This window comes from Portunus trituberculatus, chromosome 40 (genome assembly GCF_017591435.1).
Source record: "Portunus trituberculatus isolate SZX2019 chromosome 40, ASM1759143v1, whole genome shotgun sequence".
NCBI classification, from domain to species: Eukaryota; Metazoa; Arthropoda; class Malacostraca; order Decapoda; family Portunidae; genus Portunus; species Portunus trituberculatus.
Genome location: NC_059294.1, coordinates 23,483,657 through 23,502,756, shown reverse-complemented (window position 1 = coordinate 23,502,756; position 19,100 = coordinate 23,483,657). Strand labels below are relative to the sequence as shown.

Genomic DNA, 19,100 nt, shown 5'->3' with positions numbered 1-19,100 from the left:
GGGAGAGTTGGAAAGACCTGCTTTGGGCACTGATTGATCACTAGATTCACATAACTTTAAATTGCCATGAGATTGGACCATTAACTCTATTTGCTATTCAAAGTATTATTTATTTGTTTCTCCATTTTCTTTCCTAGGCATTTTTATAATGAATTAACTGCAATGCCTTTGCTTCATAGAATTTTACTGTGAAACTTGCCTCAGAAAACTTCAACAGTTAGTCAGCGTGAGGCATGTGATGTAAATCAAACCCCCATGTCACTTCTCATTTTAGCTGGGAGTGCCACATATGATTCTTATTGTTGCATTTGAATTAATAGAAACTTTAGAAACATGTGAGTGTGTGTGAAATCATTCTAGCATAAATTGGTAAAACAAATTTTTAGTCATAAGACATGAAAGTTTCATTCTTGCTCAAATTTGTGAATGTCTGTCTTTTATAGGTAGAGAAACATTCAGGGAAATTGTTCATACTCAGAAATTATAAAGGAACTGGAAAGGTATAATTTAAATTTAAAATGAAAAATTGACAGTGTCACATAAATAATAAAAGATGAAATTCCAATTGGATCATGTCATCATTTTGAGCAAATGTTTAAGCGTGAGGCAGAGTATGCAGCTTGTGTTATGGTTATTGACATATATGCAGAAGAAACATGGTGACTGATGTGCTTCAGTGCTAAGAATCTGACACTGACTCTTTTTATACCAATGAAATGATGCCTCCATTGTCACGAACATTCAAGAAAGTTTGTCAAACTCAGACCAGAACTAAAGAGCTGCTCACTTTATATGATGTGTATCATTGGTGAAAATGTAAACAAGTATTATTTGCAGGTTGTTTACTGCTTCAATGATACTGGAACTGTTAAAGTAATGTATGATCTGTGACAGCTGTCTTGAAAGCACAAGTGCAGTAATCTTTGTATTCACCAAACCTTGATTCTTTTCTCTAGAATCTCTACTAAGTAAATAAGTAAAGGGAGAAAAGTGGGAAAACCTGCTGAGATAAATGTATTGACACATCACAGTGATCTCACACACACACACACACACACACACACACACACACACACACACACACACACACACACACACACACACACACACACACGGCCCGGTAGCTCAGTGGTTAGAGCGCTGGCTTCACAAGCCAGGCGACTGGGTTCGATTCCCGGCCGGGTGGAGATATTTGGGTGTGTCTCCTCACGTAGTAGCCCTGTTCACCTAGCAGTGAGTAGGTACGGGATGTAAATCGAGGAGTTGTGACCTTGTTGTCCCGGTGTGTGGTGTGTGCCTGGTCTCAGACCTATCCCAAGATTGGAAATAATGAGCTCTGAGCTCGTTCCGTAGGGTAACGTCTGGCTGTCTCGTCATAGACTGCAGCAGATCAAACAGTGAATTACACACACACACTAGGGGCTGGTCATTTCTGGGACTTTTCTTCTGACAAGTCGGGCAGTTACTGTCTTCCCGATCATTGGGATGGAGTATGTGGTGTGTGAGGTCAGTCTTACCCAAAGATTGGTAATAATGAGCTCTTAGCTTGAACTGAGAGAGTAATGGCAGATGGTTATGGGTTTGTTTGTCATCAGGCTTTAGTGAAATATATGCACACACACACACACACACACACACACACACACACACACACACACACACACACACACACACACACACACACACACACACACACACACACACACACACACACACACACACACACACACACACACACACACACACAGTTTAATCATAGATATATATGTGGTAAATGGCAGCATTTTAAGAGTTCCTCAGTATAATAGTCATCCTTTTAGTGACCTTGTAGCATGTGAGTGAAATAAGGATTAATGAAGTCTGATTGTGTACATTATATGCCTAGTCTTGAGTTAATAATATTTTTATAATTATCTTTTCTACCATGTTAATACTTAAGAATATGTCTTAAAAAAACCACACACACACACACACACACACACACACACACACACACACACACACACACACACACACACACACTTGCATGAACCTGAAGTATAAATAAGTGTGTTTGATCATGTGTTGAGCATATCAGTAGTTTTAATTAATTTCTGGAATATATATATATATATATATATATATATATATATATATATATATATATATATATATATATATATATATATATATTTTTTTTTTTTTTTTTATTTATTATTTTTTTCCTCCAAACTCTGATCAACAATGTTTGACAAGTGTTAGATCATATACATACTCAACATCTCTTACTCAATAGACACATAACCTATTTTATTATTAACTTGTTATCCATTTTTATTTATTAATGTAGTCATAGATATGATGGTGGGATGTAAATATATGACAACTAAATTATTAATTTTTCTTTGGACAATAGTTTGCAAGCCTTCTCTGAAAAACAGTGCTCATCCACTACTTGGTTAAACACTTTATTTGTAGTGAACTGGCTTCTATGAGGATTGAATTATTTATGTACATACCTATACTTTCTTAGGTATTTTCCAAGACTTACTAATTTTTACAGGGTTAGAAAAATCATTATTACGTTTAGCAAAAAAAAAAAAAAAAAAAAAAGAAATTAAATCATAAAAAATTTAAATTTAGATTATTATTACTTTTTTGCATTAGTCCTTGTTTGTTTCCAATGATTATATTTTCCAGTCTTATGTGGCCATTTTCTTATATTAAACTTGGCCAGTATTAAATCATTAATGTAAATCGTTAATGTACATTAACCAAGATGAGTTTTCAGATGAAAACATATTATACTAATAATAAGTAACAAACTTTACATAAAAAAAGGAAAATAATCTCATTAAACTTAATGATTACATTTTTGCTGTTTTCAACTCAGAAACACCTGTTCTTTATGCTTCAGAAAAATTTCCTTGTAAGAGATGGCAATGATTTACTGGTGCCTGACTTACTGCATGACCAGTACAGCAGGATCAGTACAACAAGCTGACTTGATGCTTTTCTTATACAACTGGTTCACATGCTCTTCCTTATATATATATATATATATATATATATATATATATATATATATATATATATATATATATATATATATATATATATAAAGGCTGTTGCCTAATGGATAAGGTGGTGAGTCTGGGATCAGGCAGACGTCCACTCATAGGTTTGAATCCTACCAAATACAGCCTTGAAACTTTGCCATTTGTTGAGTGGTTTAAAGTTACCTACATGTCACCGTGATACCCAGATGCTAGGTGGTTACACCAAAGATGCACTTGGGTTGTGATATGAGCCCTAATATGGGTACCACTATAAATAAAATTGCTTGTGCCACTAATGGGTGAAAGTTAAACAGCACTTCTGAATATTCTTCAAGTTACCTACAGGCGCTGTAGGCAGGTATATATATATATATATATATATATATATATATATATATATATATATATATATATATATATATATATATATATATATATATATATATATATATATATGCACATACATATAAATACCTGAATAAGTTGGATATTGGATAAATTGGATGCTTTCAGATTTCCTGAGTGCACTGGTAGGCATTTTTTGCCTTTTGATTGAGTAATTTTAAGCCTTGGCTGAGAGGATGTAAATAAGTGAAATACTATGCTAGTGTTTCATTAGAAACCATTTTTGAAACTTGAATGACTATAGCTCTCCCAAAAGTATTTTCAACAAGAGATTGCTTAGGAGCAAATTTGCCCTTATGTGCTGTGTAAGTCACTGGTCACTTATCCATGTCCTAGAAAAGAGAGGAAGAGTAAGGATTAATTTTTCCTGAAGGCATAACTACACTAAGGCTATTATTGGGAAACATTGTTCTTAGCTGTAAGGGAATGATGTTTGCATAAAAAAACAAAAGCAAAAAAAACATACAAACAAACAAACAAACAAACAAACATTGAAATTCAAAAGTAAGGACACAAAAATGCAAATTGACATTACATGAACTATAACGCCACCCACACTGGGTGTTAAAGTATGGTATATTTATTTTGATTTAAATTATTATTTTTTCTCTGATTTAAATGAATAACAATTATTTGATTTAAATAATTTCACTTAAATCAAACCAACCCTGGATTTAATAGGACAATTTATCCTCATAAGTGCCAGTCTTAAATTTTAAGGGTCGACTTACTTTTGACTGTACTAAGTGAGCCTATACCTTGCATTAACTATAAGTGAAGTGGCAAGGCAGTGTATCCTAAGCTTTAAAGGATATATTTGCTACTTCTTATCCGCTTATTTCAAATGCAATAGAGTTTTTGAGTTCAGGAGCATTTATTTTTAGACATTTCTGTAAACTTCAAAGTGCCTTCCATAATATGTGTATACTATACTTGCCATTTTGTACTGTCAAAGTCACTTTTCCATTGAAATGTTAAGTACTTTTCAAAATTTTCTACTTTTATTGTCATAATCTCAGAGCTAAGTTATGAAATATGTTTTATGTGCCTATATTATTCAATAATTACTGTACTATGAGTGGTATAATGCATTAGAATTAAACAAAGCATTGAAGCAAATACATAACTTAAGTTTTAAGGATTGTGGTTCTCAAGGTTCTTAGGTTCAAGGTATTTATCTTTCCTTTTGTTTCTTCACGTTCTTTTTTATTTAAATTTATGTTTTATAAATCATACATCAATGGGAGTATGAAGATATTCCCAAATATCAACCAAAGTTGAAGTACAATTTCATTGTCAGCCAGTTTTAACAAATAGTAAATTCTTAGGTCAGTTGTCCAAACACTTGTGAAATAAAAAAAAAAATCCCCTTTGAAAATTCTTATTAATTACATCCTTAAAAATAACCAATTTAGTGAAGGATCACCTTGAGAAAATGTCCATCATGACGTCAGGGTCCATGAAGCGCCATCTCTTGTCTGTCATGACTCCTATTACATGCCATCTTCTACTTATGTTTTCCATCAAGGTTCCCATGATTTTTTTTTTTTTTTCTTAATGTCATTTGGGCTTTCACGGGAATTTTCCGGAGTAAAGGAGACATCTTATCTGAAAAGGGGGTATCACACTAGCCTATGATATGCAAAACAAGAAACATCCGCTCCAGCAGATAACTAGAACTTTACCGAGATTAGCGTAGCAAAGTTGTGATGGCTTCATATCCATTCTGGATCTCCGTTTGCTATTCCAATAAAAAGATAAACATTAGATATTTAATAGAAAAAAACCCCTATTATTTAAACTAAAAAGAACGTGCCGAAAATTTTCATATTGGAATATTAGATAATACTTCAGCAATCTAGAAAGATAATATATATATATATTTATATACAGGTTAGGTTAGGTTAGGTTAGGTTAGGTATGTGTGTGTGTTTGTGTCGATAGTTTGGGCTCATGACAACCATCCCCGACTCCCAAGATTGCCGGCGCGCACCTCTCGGTTCTTTTCTAGTTTATTTTTCATTTTTTTCTTCAATAACAGGAAGTGCAAATGTTATTTCAGCACGAAATAAATGTTGAGGTATTAGCGGCATGGTTTTGTTCTAGTTTGTTTTGATTAACCTTGATCTCGGTTGTTGGGCCTTTTTTTTTTTTTTTTTTTTTATTTATTTACTTATTTTTTTACGGTAAGGCTTATAGCGCCTGTAGGCACACTTGAAGAGTGTATGGAAAGCGCTGTTCAGCTTCCGCCCATTAGTGGCGCAGGCAATTTTATTTAAAGTGGTACCCATATTAGGGCCCATATCACCGCCCAAGCTCATCTTGAGTGTAACCACCTAGAACCTGGGTATCATGGTGATATGTAGGTAACTTTAAACCACTTGACAAATGGCAAAGTGTTTTAAGGCTGTACGTGGTGGGATTCAACCTACGCGTGGACGTCTGCCCGATCCCACGCTCACCACCTTATCCACTATGCCACCGTCTAGTTAGCATAGCAAGAATGCCGGCAGCGTGTGTGTGATAATGTTTCTGGTTTCGCACCAAGAAACATGGCCCGCGTTCTGTGTACCATAGGCCAATGTGATACCCCCTTTAGGGAACCGTTACCTCGAGTAAGGACGCCCTACCTACACTTGGACCGTGGCCAGGATTCAAACCGATGCGCTTAGAGGCACCTCGGCCCCCAAAGCCCGCAGGGTTCTATTGTACCACGGCGGTCTTTTGCCACTTTTCCCGTCAGCTTTCACTACCAATCCTTTTCCATTCTCCCAGGTCTCAGTATGTGTTCCAACAACGCAGCTGCTTCATACTGCAACAGATCGCTCATAACTCCCTCTTTATTCTTCAGTGCAAGTTACTACACTTCCCCCATTACTTGTTCTTGTTGTCCACAGAATTCTTTACATCCTTCTCAGGAACCACATTTCCACTTCTTGTATTTTTTCTTTTTTAACATGAATGATTTTGAGTACCGGCTAACTCTGGTCTTAGCGAGGTGGACAGAAGAGAGAGAAAGAAGGCCTTGTGCAGCAAAGCTGCGGGAAGAAGGGAGGCAATCCAGGCATGCAATTGGGAAGATCATAAGAGCAGTTGACATGAAAATGGCAGTAGAAGATAGCAAGAGATACAATATTGAGGCGGTGAGAAAGAGGCTGAAGACTGTCAGTAAGGAGAGAGAAGTTGCTGAGATGAATAGCTTTTGATTCTACCCTATCTAAGAAAAGTTTTAGTGAAGCCCTCCTTACATGTGAAGAATACTCCATACATGGACAGATAAGCCGCTTGTACAGAGTAAGCAGTTGGAAGGTGATAAAAACTGGCGGAGACGACTAAAAACACCTAAGTTTATAGAAGTTGTGTGTGTGTGTGTGTAAAGAGAGAGAGAGAGAGAGAGAAATAATGATCAAGGCTCACTGCGGTGTTGCAGGGCATCAGTACGAACTAAAACCTGAGACCTTTAATTTGTACTACGTATAAACACTGAAGACAAAAATCTAAATATTTTAAAGTTGCTCCGGATGTGAGTGCCTCGTGTTGAAAAACGCTGTGGTTGAGACCAGGGTGCACCAGTGTGTTACTTAACCAGTCTGCTTCACGACAGCCATTTTCTAGCGCTTGCCTGCAAACGACGTAAGAAAAGAAGTTGCTGCGCGTCAAATTAATTTCGTGGAGATGGCAGTGGTGCTTTGGGCAATTCTGCTCAACACTATGGTGACGTTAGCAGGCAAGCCACAAGCGATTTTAGGACTTCAGCATCGCTTACTGAAGACCAGTAACAATCTTAGAATGGATAGAGGTGACATCTATGGAGATAAAGGTTTTGGGCTGAACAATATCTTGCCTTGGTGGACACTGAAGGGCAACGAAAAACACCCAATGACGGCTAAGCCTCGCTCGGCACCAAAGAAGAAGAATGAGGCTCTTTCGGTACCAGTAGGCGTTATGACCAGTAACAACTACACAAAGAAAAAAATGATGCATTATGAACGTGTGAAACGAGAGCTGGAGCCTATAATTTTTAAAGAATATAATGTTGTATTAGTCATGTTGTACTTGTATGAGTGTTTGTATGAAAAACTAAGTCTATTAAATGAGCTGCTGCTTCAACTAGAGAAGATCTTCAATTTAGAATACATTGCCCAAAGGAAACCTATAGGGAGCTGTTCCGAGCTATTACACCACAAAAAACAATCTGGTTATTATACTATATATATAGACGACGGCATGGTGAGGCCCGTTACCGTGTACTGCGACATGGAGACAAGGGGCGGAGGCTGGTTGGAGGTGCAGCGTCGCCGTAAAAATATCGAGAAACATGTCAATTTCACTCGGGGATGGAATTCTTATAAACTGGGCTTCGGCAATCCAGAGACCGAGTTCTGGCTCGGACTAGAAAACTTGCATATTCTTACTAATCGGCAAAAGTATGAATTACGAATAGATCTCAAAAGCGAGGATGGCAAAACTGCCTATGCCCAATACGACAACTTTTACGTAGATGGGGAGGGTGAGGACTATCGCCTGCATGTCTCAGGATTCATGGGAACTGCTGGTGATGCATTCGGAGGAAAATATGACACTGAAGACGGAGGAGACATACCAAGAGGAGTGCCGTTCTCCACAGTGGACCGTGATCGTTCATCAGGAAACTGTTCTTCGAAGTATTGTGGCGGCTGGTGGTACTTGAACTGTGGATGGAACAGACTGAACTCTCCTCATTTTTCAACGATTGAACATTATAGACAAGGAATGAAATGGTCTACCTTTACTGCAAAAGTCATTGAAGATTCCACTATGATGATCAGACCAGTAGCAAACAGTGACATCTCCACGGAACTATCTACTTGTACTTGTGCGAGGGAAGGTAAAGGAACGATCATAAGTTTTTGGACAATGTAATCTCATTTAACTATGGTTTAAACAATACTTTCCTTCACCCACAATGAGTTATTGGTGCATCACCTAAAATGTTATAAAGTTTTTGATGCAAGAGTATAAAGTATGTAATCATTCCTATACAATAAAAAAAAAAAAAATCAAGTTGATTTTTAGATAAACATATGAAATATATTGGCTTAATAGTGTATATCTATTCCTATACAATGATGTGAATTGCATGTATTTCTGTATGACTTATAAACTTTATGCTCCTTAATACAATCAATGTGATGTTGATAGAAATGTAGTCGATCCATCTTATAATAGTTGCGGAATATTCACTTTTGTTGTAACAGTCTCGTCTTCGACAAAATTTTAATTCAAGCTGAAATTGATATATGATATCTCAGTGACCATTTTTTTTTTTCCGAAGCTTACCAATGTTTTTGTGACTGCTCTACATAGGTACAAAGGCACACTACTTTATTTATATTCCTTACTCAAAACATCCTTGAACATAACAATTTATCATTTTACATGATAAAAGAGGAAAGTTCTTTTTATTCAAATTAGTGTATGAAATTCGACCTCCTTGCCACCCACTCTACAAATTCGATCTCGCTCCTCTTGACTTGGTCGGTGAGATACCATGCATTATTTGATTTACACTTTTATTAAGATTTCGTTCAAGACGAGCATGGTACAGCCAAAACAATTACTCTGCAAATATTGTAATATACCTAGAAAAGAAAGATTTTACCGTGTTTTCGTACAAGAAAGATTTTGATGAAGACAATTTTTCATTTCGTCATTCATTTGGTTACAGACGTTTTTTCAGCTCTTCTAATGGTCTATATTCTAAGGTCACATAAGCTCCTTCATATAATACTTGAAAAACGACCAGTGGAGTTGCCCAAGAAAAAAAAAAAAAGTGTCGCGCAGTTCATTGGCGACGTGTCTGTCCTCACAGAGACAACAGCAACCTTAACCACTCGCTGCTTGAAGTTTATACTATTTAGAAGTGAACAGCTGGTCTTCCAGGCCTTGTGATATTGTCAGTTCAATAAAAGTAATCATATAATGTCGATTTTTTGTTTCTTCAGATCGAAGGAAAGAGACAAGTTTAATGGTTTAATGGTTTAATGGTTGCTGCATAAAACAAAGCAGGTTCATAGTAATATCTCGCAGTCTCTTTAAGATATTCCAGATCAAAATTATGCTTGGTGTTGGCAAATATGATTAGTAAAACTTGCTGAATGGTAATGTATGTACGGCACTTATGAAATGAAAAGTGAAAGCGTATCTCTGTTGGTATTTTCATATTGTTTCCGCGTTTTGAGTGTGTTTCATATTTTAAATGTCCCTATTATCCAAGTATGTCTAAACAAACTGCAAAAAATTATAACGTAATGAAATATTATGAGCGATTAGGGAGCAAGAGGAAACTACCATGTAGGGAACATGTCTACGAGCTCTCCAAGATCACAGATCATTCACGGAGGTGAGAGCGAGATGCCTTGCCCCGCTTCTCTGATTCCGCTATGTTAACGCAACATTCTATCCTGTGTATCGTTTCTTCAGACCTGTCCTACTTCATCGCCTGTGCAAATACAAGCCACTCTGCAAAGCATTTCCTGGTGAATTGATTGTATTAGTCACGCTCTAACACTACATTATGGAACTGTCTCAGAACATAAGTTGGAAGTTATGGGCTAAGACAGGAAAGCCATTCAGACACCTTTACCTGCCCTGCCAGAATGCCGCACGCACGGCACTGAATGGGCGACTATTCCACGCTCATTGTAAATAAATGTTACTATACATCTAATCTGAAACAACTCACACTACACAGTTTCAATAATGGTTGACATCCATGACTGATCTGTTTGCAGGTAATTGTGTGGTCGAGATTTTATTGAAAACGTACCCACATATTGGCTTGTTTTCCCCTGACATGTTTTCATCGCCATTCATTAGTGGATATGTATCTTTCGCTCTATCCCACAGCCCAGCTATTTCTGCTATCGATTCCTCTGAGAGCATAGAAAGTTTGCAGCCCAAAGTTCATAGGTTCCTAAGAGACCTGAGCAAAAGGAATGCGCCGAAAAATGCCTGTATTCTAAGCTTTTGTCAAGAACTGAAAAGACGATAAAAGTATCATTTATTGAAGAGTAATAACTATAAGTCCCAGAGAAGTACATGGAAAAACTATTAATACAGAAATCCAAGGCTATTCACATATCCTAAATAATTATCCTTTTAATTTGTTGTAATGCATGTATGATTCTTACTGAGAGAGAGAGAGAGAGAGAGAGAGAGAGAGAGAGAGAGAGAGAGAGAGAGAGAGAGAGAGAGAGAGAGAGAGAGAGAGAGAGAGAGAGAGAGAGAGAGAGAGAGAATGAGAATCTATTGTGATGTATTGAGTATTACAATAATACATTAAAATCACGGAAAGAAACATATATTTGTATTTTGAGGTCCATTTTTTTTTTTACTGTTTAGTGACATTTTTACACTTATATATTTGATTTATAGTGAGAAAAATAGTTGCTCTTTCCTCTTAAACCCAATTAACTAGAGCTCTTGTTCAATTTTGACACCCAATTTTTAAACCCAAAAACTTCTGAACTGGGTTCTTCCTTCTGCACTGGTTCACATCTATTCATGAGATTCTTTTCTTCTCAGGCACTTGATCCATGAAACATCGTGTATTTGATATTAAAACAACTTTCTGGCAAAAAAAAAAAAAAAAAAAAATGGCATTATATTCCTTTTGGCAAAAGAAGAAAGAACTTTGGGTTCGGTGTGATTGAATATGGTTTTGAGACACGTCTCGTGACCAAACGTTTGTAACTGACGCTTAGTTATATTGTTCTCCACACAGAAAAAAAGAAGAAAGCGGGAAAAGCATGAACAACAATCGTTCAGAAGTTCAATACTGCCATTTCCTCTAGAATGATCATTTCTCAAGTCGCGATTTTTGTCGTCGTCGTCATTGTTGTTGTTATCGTTATTGTTGTTGTTGCACTAGTAAATGTGCTTTAGTACAGTGTAGAGGTGGCAGGGAAACACGTAGTAACAGCTGGTTCAGTACATTGAAATAAGAATAAAGAGTACAAAGTAAATCAACAAAAGTCTGTAGCCAAGAGTCGCACGTTCACCTCCGAGGCCTGTGTGGACTGGCCCTTATCCTGGCCACCTTCACTGGGGAAGGATCACTCGCCAAGCATTCTGCTACCATCTACCTCCCAGTGAATCGCGTGCACTTTGAGAAATTATCATGATTGGAAAGTAAACCAAACAGTTCTTCATCGTGAAGCTCCAGGAAAGAAACTCTCATTGTAAACTCCATTTTATGCATGTGGTGTCCGTCAAAGAGATGGTTAACAAAGCGGGGATGTTGCAGCAATGGATCTTTCTCTTACATTGTCGCATCCAAGGTACACTCCTCCTCCATTGTAAAGATCTTGCCTATTCTTATCTATCTATTCCTGGGACAAACGTAATTTAGTTACCTTGTTTTGGAACATTTAAAGTCTTATACGTAATGATACCTTTTTCAGGAAGAAATCTGTCCATAAGAGTCAATCAGTTATTTGATAACTGGAGCATAAACGTGGTCGTACTTACTAGCTCCCACAATAACTACTTTGGCTGCAAAATTTTGCAATTCTTGTATCCTATGAAGGAAAGTTACACATGCAGAGCCCCATATACATATATAATGATTTCTGAAGCTCAGCACAAGAGTCTGTACAACAATAATTCTTGTTGATTTGTCAAAATTGTCTCCAGTTGGTCTGATACATGCACATCAATAGACCCACAACTTTCTTACTTACTTCACATAAAAAAAACAATGAGTATTTGTGGAAATGTGCGCGTCATCACAATGTATTAAGATGTCATGGGGAATATGAGACAGGACTTGTTTCTTACCAATAATAATGAAATGTTTTCTTTGAGTTTAACATAAGACCATTCAAACAGATCTCATTGTTTCATATTACATAATGTTTCATCTGTTTTTGAGACTAGATCCTCAAGGTTGTTAATAGTCTCATTGACATCTTGTATCAAATATTACTTTTAGAGAAGGAACAATTTCAATAACAGTCTTCAAGTCTTTGACAAGTTGCTTCTACTTTGCCAAAGTTAATTATGCTAATATTTAGCTTTTCTTTCTTTAATGAGGGTAATGACATGCTTTTTTTGTGTTTACATTGGTTAAGTAAAGTTGGGTCCATCTCTTTGTTTCATGGCTTTTCGCATGTGGTCTTTCAGCCATGGTGCAAACGGCCTTATAATTTCTTTCTTAACAAAGGGAGAGAGCATAGTCATTCAAATAATAATAGAAAAAAAAAATATCAAGTTACGTATTTACATTTTCTGTATCTGAAACATGATAAAAATTTTGTGTATTTTGGAGAAGTCTCAAACAGAAGACTTCTTGAGAGAGAGAGAGAGAGAGAGAGAGAGAGAGAGAGAGAGAGAGAGAGAGAGAGAGAGAGAGAGAGAGAGAGAGAGAGAGAGAGAGAGAGAGAGAGAGAGAGAGAGAGAGAGAGAGAGAGAGAGAGAGAGAGAGAGAGAGAGAGAGAGAGAGAGAGAGAGAGAGAGAGAGAGAGAGAGAGAGAGAGAGAGAGAGAGAGAGAGAGAGAGAGAGAGAGAGAGAGAGAGAGAGAGAGAGAGAGAGAGAGAGAGAGAGAGAGAGAGAGAGAGAGAGAGAGAGAGAGAGAGAGAGAGAGAGAGAGAGAGAGAGAGAGAGAGAGAGAGAGAGAGAGAGAGAGAGAGAGAGAGAGAGAGAGAGAGAGAGAGAGAGAGAGAGAGAGAGAGAGAGAGAGAGAGAGAGAGAGAGAGAGAGAGAGAGAGAGAGAGAGAGAGAGAGAGAGAGAGAGAGAGAGAGAGAGAGAGAGAGAGAGAGAGAGAGAGAGAGAGAGAGAGAGAGAGAGAGAGAGAGAGAGAGAGAGAGAGAGAGAGAGAGAGAGAGAGAGAGAGAGAGAGAGAGAGAGAGAGAGAGAGAGAGAGAGAGAGAGAGAGAGAGAGAGAGAGAGAGAGAGAGAGAGAGAGAGAGAGAGAGAGAGAGAGAGAGAGAGAGAGAGAGAGAGAGAGAGAGAGAGAGAGAGAGAGAGAGAGAGAGAGAGAGAGAGAGAGAGAGAGAGAGAGAGAGAGAGAGAGAGAGAGAGAGAGAGAGAGAGAGAGAGAGAGAGAGAGAGAGAGAGAGAGAGAGAGAGAGAGAGAGAGAGAGAGAGAGAGAGAGAGAGAGAGAGAGAGAGAGAGAGAGAGAGAGAGAGAGAGAGAGAGAGATATATCCATGCTCATGTCATCTCATTTGACTCCCTGCTCAATAAACACTTGGAAGCATTTATCCACGATTGAAACAAAATGTTACTTTTATAAAAAAAAAATCTGAAAATTAATATGCGGATGCTGGTAAGGGCATAGATGAAGTTCGATTTAGGTGAATAATTGTAATAATGCAAATGGAATCATCAAAAAGTGATTACAGAGATATCTATAGAAATGCATAATTGTCACCAACAAGCTATCGAGACTCCTTCGCGATAGATATATGAGAGATGGAAAGGGCAAGGAGTCTGATGCTGGTGGTTAAAACTATACCGTATTTCAGTCAGTATAATTTTCAGAGTATTTGACACAATCCTATTCTCAGGAAATTGTGTACCTTGTTCACATGCATGGAATCAAAACATTAGATGTGAAAGAATGATTAATGTGAGACGAATGAAAATATTTTCATATTGCTTTCCGGAAGTCGTATTCTAAAGAGACGTGACCAAGACCAACATGTACCAGTCTGCTTACTGCAATGCTGCGCTGCTGTGGCCATTCATCTCTTGGTGAAACGTGGCACAGAGGAGCTACTTGCTACACTTGGGGATTGTTTCTCACAGTCCTTTACTGCTAACCCAGATGAAGACGGTGAACTCGGCAGTGTTGCTATGCCTTTTAACGATGGCAATTGGCAAAGTTGAAACGATGGATCCCTTTTGGACTGCAAGTGACGAATACAGCATGAATGACATCGATGATGACAACGATATCACTAACTCAACGGACAATCCTATTGAAAACATTGCCCAAAATCTGACTGAAATTATGAAAATGATCAGGGGCACCTATGATTGTCTTATGAAAAGAATTAATTTGCTAAAGTTTGAATTAAAACTTTTGTATGAAAATGTCACTAAAGCTCGAGATCGAATAATCATGCTTGATTGTTCAGACATGATGGAAAGCAATAATGGTTCAACATACTATACATTTTACATGGATATAGACGATAAGAATCCAATTAGAATATACTGCGATTTTGACACCGAAGGAGGAGGATGGACCGTGATTCAGGTACGCCGACCAACAGTTGAAAAGTTGACGTTCGACAGAAAATGGAGTGAGTACTACAAAGGGTTTGGCTCCCCTGACACAAATCAATTCGTGGGGATATTAAATATATATAAGTGGATGCTGTCACGAATGTACGAATTACGAATCAATGTTCGGGATCAGGAGGGAAAAACAGGCTACGCTAAATACGAACGTTTTCATTTAGAAGGTGAACATTGCGGATACAGAATGATGCAATTCGTTTATTCTGGAACAGCGGGAGATTCTCTTGAATTTGCAATAAGTTCACAAACTGAAGAAACTGGAGAAGAAATATCCATCCATCACGGCATGAAGTTTAGCACCAGCGATCGTGACTCTACCGCATCCAATTGCTCCCAAAAGTACAAGAGTGGATGGTGGTTTAGCGATGACTGCGGAAAGTCCAACTTGAACGGACCTTACTTGGACTACGGTCAACATCAGGATGGCAGGAAGGGAATCTGGTGGAAAACATTTAGTGACACATCCCTGCACAGCTGCACCATGATGATTAGACCCAGATATCCTATCAATACAATATTTCGTGTTTTATTTAAACCCATACTTTTTGATTAGAAGTGGTCTCACACTTGCATTCATTCAATTACCGCCTGTATATATATATATATATATATATATATATATATATATATATATATATATATATATATATATATATATATATATATATATATATATATATATATATATATATATATATATATATATATATATATATATATATATATATATATATATATATATATATATATATATATATATATATATATATATATATATATATATATATATATATATATATATATATATATATATATATATATATATATATATATATATATATATATATATATATATATATATATATATATAACATTACAAGGGCACTGGCCAAGGGCAAACACAGTGTTGGAAAAAAAAAATCCTGCTGGTTGCCAGGCCCTGTTAAAAGAAAAGTAGAAAGAGAAAAACAGAAAAATCTAAAAGGAGGGTCCAGTTAACGTAAGAGGTGTCTTGACACCTCTTTGAAAGAGTTTAAGTCATAGGCAGGTGGAAATACAGACACAGGTAGAGAGTTCCAGAGTTTACCAGTGTAGGGAATGAAGGAGTGAAGATACTGGTTAACTCTTGCATTAGGAAGATGGACAGAATAGGGATGAGAAGAAGTAGAGAGTCTTGTGCAGCGAGGCCGCAGGAGGGGGAAGGCATGCAGTTAGCAAGTTCAGAAGAGCAGACAGCATGAAAACAGCGGTAGAAGACAGATAAAGATGCAACATTGCGGCGGTGACTTAAAGAATCAAGACAGTCAGTTAGAGGAGAAGAGTTGATAAGACGAAAAGCTTTAGATTCCACCTTGTTTAGTAAAGCTGTGTGTGGATCCCCCAGACATGAGAGCCATACTCCATACACGGGCGGATAAGGCCCTTGTACAGAGCAAGCAGCTGGGAGGGAGAGAAAATGGACGAAGACGCCATAGGACACCTAACTTCTTGGAAGCTGATTTAGCAAGAGTAGAGATGTGAAATTTCCAGTTTAGATTTTTAGTGAAGGATAGACCGAGTGTGTTTAATGTAGAGGAGAGGGAAGTTGAGTGTTATTGAAGAAGAGAGGATAGTTGTCTGGAAGGTTATGTCGAGTAGATAGTTGTAGAAATTGAGTTTTTGAGGCATTGAACAAAACCAGGTTTTCTGCCCCAATCAGAAACAAGTGAAAGATCAGAAGTTAGGCGTCCTATAGCATCTCGCCTTGAGTCATTTAATCATTCAAAACATACGTGGAACACACTTTCTACATTATGTACTATATTCTGTGCATTACAAATATAAGCTTCTATATTAAAAACATCAATGACATTCACTAGCACATATACAAATCTGGAAACTCCCAGTAACGTCTAAAAAATAACATTCAAAACTCGTCCAGCCACATAAAGACTGAAGAACACAAGTATATAGCTCCTTAGAACCTGTCTTCAATAGGATAGATTTTGTGGATTGTTGAGTTAATCTACCTGCTTCTCGATACTATACGCTCGCCTGCCTCAGTGAGTTTCATATGAAAGCTTTTTTTTTTTTTTTTCCAACTGTTTCTTCCCTTATTTCCTACTGTATCCTTGATAAAACATCAATTTATGCGCTTGAAGTAAAATTATTCATGTGTATAATTCCTGTGAGCAGTATTACATGATTATTTACCCGTCATGAACACAGCAATTTGGTTTGGTCAGGGTGTATAGTGAAAACACCCCATGAGAGTTTCGTCACCAACGCTTGCACAGATCGAACAATTATTCTCCCCTTGCCTGTTTCCTTAAGGCTTCTTGTACACATGGTGCATTTAATATTATGTACCGAGCGTGATGGCCATGTTTAGCACACCAACAATACTCACGCTGATTCCTACACAGTCAGTGATCAGTTGCCATCAAGCGAGGCATGCACATGGTGTCTTCTGACTGCTTGCCTGAATCCCACCCTCCATACGCCTTCATTCGGGTATTTGTGAACCTTAACCTAAACGAAAAGAAAATCACGTCCTCTACGAGCAGATAAGTTATAAATATACGCACTAGGCAGGTAATTAGCCGTCAAGATGGTCAAAATGGTCACACTAATGAAAATTATGTTATAGTGCTTTGTTGGGGCAGGGAACTGAGGAGGCGTAGTTTGTGATGATGTGACGTCAAGAAGTGCTCACTGCCAGCCGTCGTATATGGTATATGTTAACAGTATATTCACCTGATTATCGATACATTCACCTTATCATCGCTACTCATCTCTTTATCATAACCTAATCTTCCTACATATTCCATTTTCTCTACCTCTTTTTTTTTTTTTCCTCCTTGAAATCTTCCTTCTCCTCTTCTTCCTCCAACTCCTCGTCTTCCTTCTGTTCGACCTCGTTTTTATCGGCTTTGCTTTGTGATACTCATTCCTCAGAGTAACAACCACCATTGTGTTGCCTTTTACCTCAGTGTTGCTCTGCGTTTTCATGCCCTGCGATATCAGTATATTCATCGCTGCCGCAAGTGAGTTGCCAGACTGATCTTGTTGATCGTACCAGATTAGACAAACAAACGTACCAAATCTTAACAAAACGTACCAACATCTAAAATAAGCCTTATTATAAGGAACACAATTACTTTCTTCCCTTTGATTAAAGCTGTAGCTATATCTTTATACACACATATTGGCTATAGCTACATTAGGTGAGCAATATTTTTACAACACTGTCCTTCTTAGATTGAAGGAAATTGTCAGCATAATATTTTTCTTCATCGATAGTATAAAACTTCATCAGTTTAACAACACTCACGCTATACAATGTAATGCGCTTGCCGGTTCCCGGCTGATGGATTGACAATTTCAGTAGTTCACAACAAACGCGACACACGGACTAGTGACGGTGACTGGTGAGCAGTGCTGCCATATCGAGCTGCCAAAAGTTCCCTGATTTACCAAAAAGTATTTCCCTATTTGGCACAGCATTTCCCTGTTATAATTTTTTTTTTTTTATTTAACAACAGGTCACCTTCCAATTCCTTCTGTGTATTTCTGCGTATGGCTGTTGTTCCCGCTTGCCTGGAGGACAAGACATGACTATGCTGTGTATCAGCAACAAAAATCCTTCAGAGACTTCCAGACGGGCAACGAGAACTTGAAAGAATAACAGTAGTGTGACACCGCCGAAGCTGTACGAGGAAGGAAGGGGGAGGGTATGTAACAGCACTAACATAATGCGTGTTCAGTCACAGCTGCAGTGTGTGGTGATAGTTCTGTACCAGTCAAGTGGAGAGGTGGTTATGTTCACAAGATTCATGTACAAAATAGCTAGGAAACTTCATGACACTTTTCATTATTTTTACTGTCCCTTGTCTGGTATTCAGCCATTATAAAGGTAAACTCAGTTACGTATGTATTTGGTATCCCTTCTTATGATTAACTGATGCTAAAATATTCCTTCTGAAGACTTGTAGTGCCTGCTAAGTAGGAAGGCAGATGGAAAAAGCAACTGCAGCTATGACGCAGGTAATTACAATGCAAATACTTTTAATGACACTTGTAAACATTGTAGGTGAATCATCAGCACAGGGAATTTTAAACTTTTCCAAGAGCAATTCTCTCGCAGCCTTGACTGCCACCCGTCAAGAAACTTCCAGTCAACTTTCCTTGCTTCCTGCAGTGATTGCAAGTAACTGAACTCCATCTTTACTAAAAAGCTGCATTTCCTGCCGTCCATCGTCCCGTTTCATCCGCTAGAGTTTTCGGCTGGATTGCGGTGCCTAGCGGGTGGAGAAACCAGCCGCAGAACAAAACCGACATGTTGGTTTTGTCCAGCCGGTAGCAGCTTTGTTTACATTGTGACGTC

General features: G+C 37.7%; 2 protein-coding genes across 2 annotated transcripts; both read left to right on the top strand.

Moving 5' to 3' along the window:
* Nucleotides 1–6,995: 6,995 nt before the first annotated feature.
* LOC123515911 (techylectin-5B-like) lies at nt 6,996–9,405 on the top strand. The gene has a single exon (XM_045274809.1). It carries the CDS (start codon nt 7,119–7,121, stop codon nt 8,343–8,345), a length of 1,227 nt encoding a protein of 408 aa, XP_045130744.1. The 5' UTR covers nt 6,996–7,118; the 3' UTR covers nt 8,346–9,405.
* Nucleotides 9,406–14,117: 4,712 nt separating this feature from the next.
* On the top strand, nt 14,118–18,401 carry LOC123515877 (fibrinogen-like protein A). Its single transcript, XM_045274761.1, has 3 exons — nt 14,118–15,175; nt 17,707–17,760; nt 18,320–18,401. Exons 1-3 carry the CDS (start codon nt 14,256–14,258, stop codon nt 18,399–18,401), a joined length of 1,056 nt encoding a protein of 351 aa, XP_045130696.1. The 5' UTR covers nt 14,118–14,255.
* The last annotated feature ends 699 nt before the right edge of the window (nt 18,402–19,100 follow it).